The sequence below is a fragment of the Dasypus novemcinctus genome, chromosome 10, assembly GCF_030445035.2.
Source record: "Dasypus novemcinctus isolate mDasNov1 chromosome 10, mDasNov1.1.hap2, whole genome shotgun sequence".
Classification (NCBI taxonomy): domain Eukaryota; kingdom Metazoa; phylum Chordata; class Mammalia; order Cingulata; family Dasypodidae; genus Dasypus; species Dasypus novemcinctus.
In genome coordinates this window covers 2,815,605-2,823,258 of record NC_080682.1, presented here as the reverse complement: position 1 = coordinate 2,823,258, position 7,654 = coordinate 2,815,605, and the positions used below count along the sequence as shown (strand labels likewise).

Sequence of the window (7,654 nt, the reverse complement as noted above, 5' to 3'; positions counted from 1 at the left end):
TTGCGCTCCTGGGCTAGTCACACGGGGGTGTCATCCCTGCAGCAGCAGAGGGGGTGTGCTTCTACCCCCCACCCCCAAGAACATCCACTGGCTGGAAGGACACAAATGAGGACATGGCTAGAAGTTCTGGTACCCGCACAGCCCCAGCGCAGTGGTTGCATGAGGGGGTGGGCTTTGCATGGGGAGTTTGGGCCATATGGAAATTAAACTTCAATAAAGCTAATTTTTCAAGTGACTCCGAAGTTGGGGTGTTTTCACTTAAAATTTTGGCCTCCCTTTCTGAAGCCACCTCCTGCCCTGCTGAGGCCAAGTCACCTATGCAGGGAGCGGAATTTGCCCAAGGCCCCAGTGACAAATTTGCATTTGCTTTGAAAATGCTCCTTCCAGCCCTTGTCCGGAACTGCCGGCCAGCCAGGCCTGTCCCGCGGTGGCTGCAGGTGCACTCGGGCCCCTCCCTGGCCCGTGGGAGCAGGGTGACCTCCAGCTTCCTTCCCCTGGAGGCCGCGCCTTCACCTGCCAGCCCCGCCTACAGGGAGCACACCCATGTGGGGTGCGGGAACCCTAGGGCCAGCCCACCTGGAGACGCCAGCCACCAGCTGCACCTGGTGCCACAGTTGTGTGGGGTTCTCGGGGTGCCCCGTATGCCCACATCCTGCTGGCAACGCGGCCCGAGGCTCCAGGGTTGGGGACCCCTGTCCCAGGTCACTCCACCGCTCCCCTGGAGCGTGGGCTCATGCCATGCTGAGCCCGTGGACCCGCCACCTTTAGCCAAGTCATCTGTGTGGCAGGGCCTCGCCCTGCCGGAATGTGACCGCTGTGCGGGTCACTGGCCCAGCCCGGCCACGCTGACTCAGCTCACCTCGGGCGCGGCCGGATGTTACTTCCCATGGCAACCCAACAGCCGTGACCTGCCGGGCCACCCCACCGGCAGAGCCGGGCCGCAGGGCAGGCCTCGCCCACGCCCTCCGCAGCGCCTGCCGCCCTCGGGCCGGCCTCTCCCAGGGCCCTTCACGGGCTCTAGGGAGTCACCATGCTTCTGAACCTCCCTGGGTCCCAGGGCTGCATCTGCACCGGCCAGACATTTGGGAGAGCAAGGCCAGAGGGGGCTCCCACGCAGCCTTCCCTCCCCAGCACCCCAGGCCAGGTCCGATGCCACGCAGGGGCTCCCCAACCCCGCCCCCCCCACACTTGAAGCCGATTGGGGAAGATGGAGCCCACAGCCTCCGTGGGCACAGGGGCAGCTTTGGGGAGGCGGGAAGGAGACTCTGGGGACACGGAGGCCTTAGGGCCCAGGTTCTGCCCAGAGGAGCCTGGAATCAACCGCCTCGGGCTGGAGCTGCCCATCCTGGGGGGAGGGACCTGCTAGGCAGAGACCCTACACCAGCCCCTCAGCTAGGTAGTGGAAGAGGGGAGGGTTGCTGCGAGCTGCTCCCCAGGCTCAGGGCTGGGGTCTCAGGGAGCTGGGCTAGGGTTGGGGCGGGGTCCTCTAGGAGGGACGGAAGGAAGTGGGCATAGCAGGGGGCCCCCCGGGTCCCAGGCCAGGCTCTGCACCCCTTCCCAGCCCGTTCCGCAGAGAGCCAGAGGTGCTGGGCAGGTGGGAGGAAGGACAGGGCCCGCGGGTGCCCGAAGTCGCTCTGGAAAGGTCAGGGGGCTGCAGCCAGGGAGGGTCCCCCTCGGCCTGGCCCAGTGCACAGCCCGGCTGGCTGCTGAATGCAGAGAGCAGCGGCGCCCAGAGGGCGTGGGGCAGTGCCAGGCGCCCAGACAAGAGGCAAGGGAGGGGTGTTGGCCCCAGGTGCGAGCAGAAAGTGGGCGATTCGGGGGTTCTCGAGGGGGTGACTCAAGGTGGAGTGTGGGAAAGGGCAGCGGAGGCCTCTGGCCTTCGACGTGAGTGGGCTGCTTTTGGACGGGAGGGGACACTGCTCTGTGGGTTGAGCATGAGACACTGGGGGTGGTCTCGGGGGGTGCTGGGAGCCGGGTCCAGGAGACCCTCGTGGCCGAGCATGGCTACCTAAGCGTGCACTCCGGTGCAAACGGGGGGTTCAGGCCCCCCATGTGTCTTTCCAGCCCCTGCAGGAGCTTAGCAGACAGACTCAAGCCGGTGAGGCAACAGGCCGTAAGTATACGAAGAGAGGGGCAGCGCTGCCGGGGTCCAAGAACTACTCCCGGAGACCAGAGCGCGTGGGGAGCCCCCGGGGGAAGAAACGTCATCGACACGGAGCAGCCACCCGCGGCGTGCCCCGGCAGGGGCGTCGACTGGGGGGCAAGCGTGTCACCGTTACCCCACACTTCGGGGCGCCAGCCTCCACCCCAGCGCCGACCCCGACCCCACTAGGCCGGCCTGGGAAGGGTCTGCGCAGGCGCACACGGCCGCGCCCCGCCGCAGGGCTCACGTGACGGCACCGCGCTGGGCGCCGGGGACAGCGGCGTGGACGGGACGGGCCCCGGGAGCCTGCGGAAGGAGGCGGGGCTTCCTGGGCACGGCCCGGCGCGGGAGGGAACCCCACGCAGGTCCGTGCACGTGCACGGGGAAAGGCATTTTAAAGGGGCCGCGGTCACGCGCCTGCGCCTCGGCAGCCCCAAGGAGGGGCTCGGCGGGGGCGCACGGGGATGGGCTCGCCGGACTTTGAACTTGGAGGTCACGGCCGCCTTCCTTCTTTCACCTCAACCCTCAGTGGCTGCTGGGGTGGTTTTTTTTTTTTTAAGTTAGGGAAGAACTTGGTAAAAACTACAACGCCAGGGCCCTCCCCAGACCTGCCAAATGAGACGCCCGGGGTCGGGGTGGGGTGAGCCAGGGCAGCTCTGCTCCCAGAAGGCACTTCTCCTTCACTTTGTTGGGTCATTCATTCATTCATTGACTCGAGCTTTCCACGAGGTCCCTGGGAACCAGTCCTCGGCAGTCTTCGGTGATTGAAAAATGTCATCTGGCTCCTCCTCCCCTTTGTGTGCCCTGCAGGCAGGGGTGACCCTGGGGCACTGCTGGGACAGTCCCTCTCTGAGCTACCCCAGACCCTGGGGACCCCAAAGGACAAAATACTGTCCTTGCTTACTGATAAGGAATATTCTGAGCCAGGTACTGAGGGATGCATAGGAGTTCATGGGAGTGGGCCTGGAGGAGAGGGGCGTTCTGGGCAGCCCCTCTTTCTCACTCTTTCCCCAAGGCCTCGGGCGCAGGGTCTATCAGACTCCAGCCAAGGGGGCCAGAGCTAGACGGAAGGACAGAGGACAGAGCCTTGACAGGCCAAGGCCAGGTGGGCAGTGCGTACCTGAAACCAGGTGGGGACAGGCAGATGGGGCCCCGCCCCGGGCCTCTTCACTTTTCTCGGGCGGCAGGTGGGAGGGCAGGGATTGAGGGCAGGCCTGAGTCACAGGCACTGGCCAATGGGCCGCGTCGGTGCTGCAATCCCGGCAGCCTCTGCCCGCCCTTCCCAGGCTCCCACCCGAGCAGGCGGTCGGCGGTCGGCAGGTCTCAGGGTGGGTGCTGGCAATCCAAGAGGACTTCCTGGAGGAGGCGAGAAGCGGGGTGCTCATGGCAGGGGAGCAGGGAGGGGCGGTATCGAGCCCCAGGCACCGGGGCTGGTCGGTGACACAGAGTTCCTCACAGGCCGGCTCCATTCCCGGCTGGTTGGGCAAGAGCCCCGGGGCTCGTCCTCGTCACCCCGTGGAAGTGACCTCACGCAGGGAGTTTCCGGGAGACTCCCTCGCTCTGCCCTGGCCCCTGACGTCCCCGGGAGGCTGGACTCCTGGGGGGGCAGCACTGCCAGAGTCCAGGCCAGGTGTTCGGGGACCCGGCTCCGTCCTGCCGGCGGCCGAGCTGGGGTGAGGGGCGGTGGCCCAGCAGCTCAGGCCCCCCGTGAGCCCCGATGTGGCCCTCAGATGAATACCAGTGAACTCGGCTCAGACTGACCCAAGGCAGGCCCGGCGGGGGGCTCCCTCGGCGCCCTGAGAAGCAGCCACTCATGCCCCCCTCCCTGGAACACTCTCGGCCCCCTGGGCGGGCGGCATTGCAGGGGAGGGGGCTGGGGCAGCCATGCACTTGGACGCCCTCAGCAGCCACGGGACCTGGCTGTCACGTCCCCTGACTTCACCCCATTTCCTCCCCCACCTCTCTGCCCCCCCCCCCGGCCTGTGCTCTGCCCCCCTCTCCCAGGGCCTCTGCCTCTTCATCTGTGGGTGGGCAGGAGAAGGCCCACCTCTCTCCAGCCTGGCACCTGTGGGAAGGGCACGGCTGCCCACCCTTTGAGGCCTGGCTCCCCCCTCTCCTCGGGAATCCCACCCGGAAACCCCCTAGCCCCCCAGTCCTCCCAGCTGTCCCCGATGCCCCACGCCCACCAGGACCCCGCTGTGCTCCCCTGGGGGGTCCCGCCCCAGCCGGCCCTGCAGGCACACAGTCGGTGCTTCAGCATTTCCTCTGAGGGCTTCTGGGGACAGCTCTGGGCGCCCACCGGTTCTCGGGGACTAGAAATGAAACCAAAATCTCCTGCCCACCCAGGACACGCCCCCCCCCAGGAGGCGAGACCGGAAACAGGCTCGTGCTCGAATGAAATACTTGCCACGGGCCAAACGTCGAGAGGGAGAGAAAGTGACCCCCACACACACACCTGGGCAAGGAGCACACCATTTCCCACCTGGCCCTCCAGCCTGAACTCACCCACAGGTCAGCGGGTGGCCCGGGGGCCACTAACTGCCTTTATCCAAAGGAAAAATAACCTCTCCCAGCCTCCGGGCAGGGGGCAGGGGGCAGGGGGCAGGGGGCAGGGGGCAGGGCCCACCCCACCCCTCGGTGAGGCTCCCGCTCCCAGGGCAGCTGGGAGAGGGGTGCTTGATCACACTGCAGAGCGCGACCCCCGTCGTGGAGGAATCTCAGGGGTACCCGCATCCACCCCCCAGGGCCGAGAAAGACCCCATGGGACGCAGTTTTCTAGGGAGGAGCCCCGTCTAGCTTCCGCCCAGGGAGAACTGGAGACGAATTCACCCCACCGTCCCCATCCCAGAGGGTGACCTGGAGAGGCCCAGAGAGGGCACTCGCTGAGGTCTCACTGCCCAGCGGGCCCTGGACGGACAGAGCAGAGGCCTCTGCAGGAGGGCAGCGCCTGTGCCTCCCCGAGGCTCAGCACCCACCTGCCTGGCCGCCAGGTGCCTGGGGCGACGGGGAGCTCACCACCATGCCTTGCTCGCCTGGGGTGGCAGTCTCCTTCTAAGGGGGACACTCCCTCCCCACCCACCCACCAGGCCCCTCCGTTTCAGTCCTGCATTCCAGCTCCCCAGGGAGAACACGTGGTAGGCAGGGGCCGGCTGGGGGGACCCTAGCCCGTGCCTGTGTGTCCTTCCCGCGGGTCAGCTTCCGGGTCCAAGTCCAGCTCCCTCCCCTCCCCCACCCCACCTACCCTGCGACCTTCCCCTAGTCCCCGGCCACGCAGGTGGGGACCGCTGGAACCCCATAGGCACAAGCCTGGCGCTGGAGCCCGAGGGGCCCGAGGTCACCGCCCGGGGTGGCGGGCCAACGGCCAGGCCCCAATCCCCCCCCTCCACCAGAAATCCCTCACCCGGGCAAGGGGCGGCAGTCCCGGCGCTGCACCCCCCCGGGACTCGGGCCTGTCGCCGCCCTCCCTGGGGCGCCCCAGGGCTGGGGTCCCACCAACCGCCGCTGGCAGGGGCGCTCGCAGGTGCGGCCGCCCCCGGCCCCGCCCTGGGCGCCCCGCAGCAGCCGCTTTCGCTTCCTGCCGTCACCCGGCCCTTCCGAGGGAGCGGGCGGTAAAGCGCTCGGTGACTCAGCCGCCCCCGCCGCGCCCTCGGCCGCGGGCGCCCCCAGGGACTCTGCCCCCGCCCGCCCCCCCCCCCCGTCCGCGCCGGGTCCTCGCGGTCCAGTCGTGGCCGCCAGGCGCCCCCTCTCCGAGGAGTGCGACCCCGGAGCGGGCGCCGCGAGGGCCCAGGGCAGGGCGGGCCCCGGGGGGGGGTAAGGTTTCGGGGCCCCGCACTGAGCGTCCCCGGCGCTGCTGCCCGCCTGGCCCTCGAGGCGCCGCGACAGGCCCGTTTCACAGCCGGGGAGGCGAGGGCAGGGGGCTCCAGAGGCCGCCGCGGGGCGCCCGGGGGCCGCGGGCCGCGTTTGGGGGCGCTGAGTCGCGGCGCGCAGGGCGGCTCGCGGCGCATTCCTGGGCGGGGGCCGGCGCCGGGGGCCCGCGGGGCGCCCCGGGCTGGCCGGCGACAGCGGCGTCGGGGCGCTGGGAGGGCGCGGGCCGCGCGCAGGGCGCCGGGGGCGACCCGGGGCGGCCCGGGGACAGGGGTGCGGCCGCCGGAAGCCGGGGCGCGGCGGGCGGGGCCGGGCCGGGGGGCGGGCTGGGGGCGGGCCCTGGCGGGGCCTACATCAGGGGCCCGGGCCGCCGGGCCGCAGAGCCCGCGCCGCCGCCCGCCGCCCGCCGCCCGCCCCGTCCGCGCGCCATGAGACCCTCCGGCGAGGTGCTGCGCGAGGGCGAGCTGGAGAAGCGCAGCGAGCGGCTCTTCCAGCTGTGGAGGAAGAAGCGCGGCGTGCTCACCCCCGACCGCCTGAGCCTCTTCCCCGCGGGCGCCGGCGCGCGCCCCAAGGAGCTGCGCTTCCACTCCATCCTCAAGGTGGACTGCGTGGAGCGCACCGGCAAGTACGTCTACTTCACCATCGTCACCACCGACCACAAGGAGATCGACTTCCGCTGCCCGGGCGAGAGCTGCTGGAACGCGGCCATCACGCTGGCGCTCATCGACTTCCAGAACCGCCGCGCCCTGCAGGCCTTCCGCGGCTCCCCGGAGCGCGCCGCCGCCCCCGCGCCCCCCGACGAGCCCGCGGCGCGGGCGCCCTGAGCCAGCGCGCGGTGAGTGCCCGCCGCGGCGGGGCCGGGGGGCGGCGCGGGGCCGGGGGCGGCGCGTCGCCGGCGCCGTCGCGGCCACTCGCGCGTCGGGGGGCGCGGGGACCCCGGCGCAGAGCCCTGAGCCCTCCCCTCTCCCCGCAGGAGCCGGAGACTGGACGAAGCGGGCCGGAGCCGCGCGGGTGCCCGGGCCGGCGGCCCCCCTGCGCACCCCCTGCCCCGCCGAGGACGGAGCCCGGGCGCGCGCGCCTCCCCGCAGCCGCCCCGGGGGCCGCGCGGTGCGGAGCCTCGCCCGCTGTGCGGGCGCTGTTAAATTATTGGCCGTATCTATATATTTATTTTCCTGGTTGTCGTCAAACGTTCTGTCTTAATATTTTGTTTTTGCATCGATGTGTCCATTCCAAATAAATGACTTGAATTGTTCTTTTCTACCAGCCGCTGTGGCGCACTCGAGCTTCTTGCTGGGGGGCCGCGGTGGGTGGGGGGAGCTGGGGATGCCTCAGCCGGGGCCTGTCGTTTGGTGTCCCCCCCTCCCCCGTGCTAGTTGAAGGAACATCAGGTGCTGTCTCCTGGCACCCAGCCCGCACCCCCATCGCAGGGGCTCGAGGCTGGCCAGTGCCCCGGGCCTTGGCAGGCAGCTGGCTTCCGGTGCCCGGGTGTGGCAGGGAAGGGCAGGGCGCAGGGGCCTGTTGGCTGGGACAGTCACTCACCAGCCCCCGCACTCAGCCCAGCGGAGCCGCCCAGGAGCCAGCTCGCCACCTGCCCAGCTTCCACTCTGGCTGCCTAGTGGCTCTACCGAGGCCACCAGAGCCAGCCGG

General features: G+C 69.9%; 1 protein-coding gene across 1 annotated transcript; it reads left to right on the top strand.

The window, feature by feature from the left end:
* Nucleotides 1-6,386: 6,386 nt before the first annotated feature.
* PHLDA2 (pleckstrin homology like domain family A member 2) lies at nucleotides 6,387-7,270 on the top strand. Its single transcript, XM_058304973.2, has 2 exons — nucleotides 6,387-6,842; nucleotides 6,981-7,270. Exon 1 carries the CDS (start codon nucleotides 6,436-6,438, stop codon nucleotides 6,829-6,831), a length of 396 nt encoding a protein of 131 aa, XP_058160956.1. The 5' UTR covers nucleotides 6,387-6,435; the 3' UTR covers nucleotides 6,832-6,842; nucleotides 6,981-7,270.
* Nucleotides 7,271-7,654: the final 384 nt, after the last annotated feature.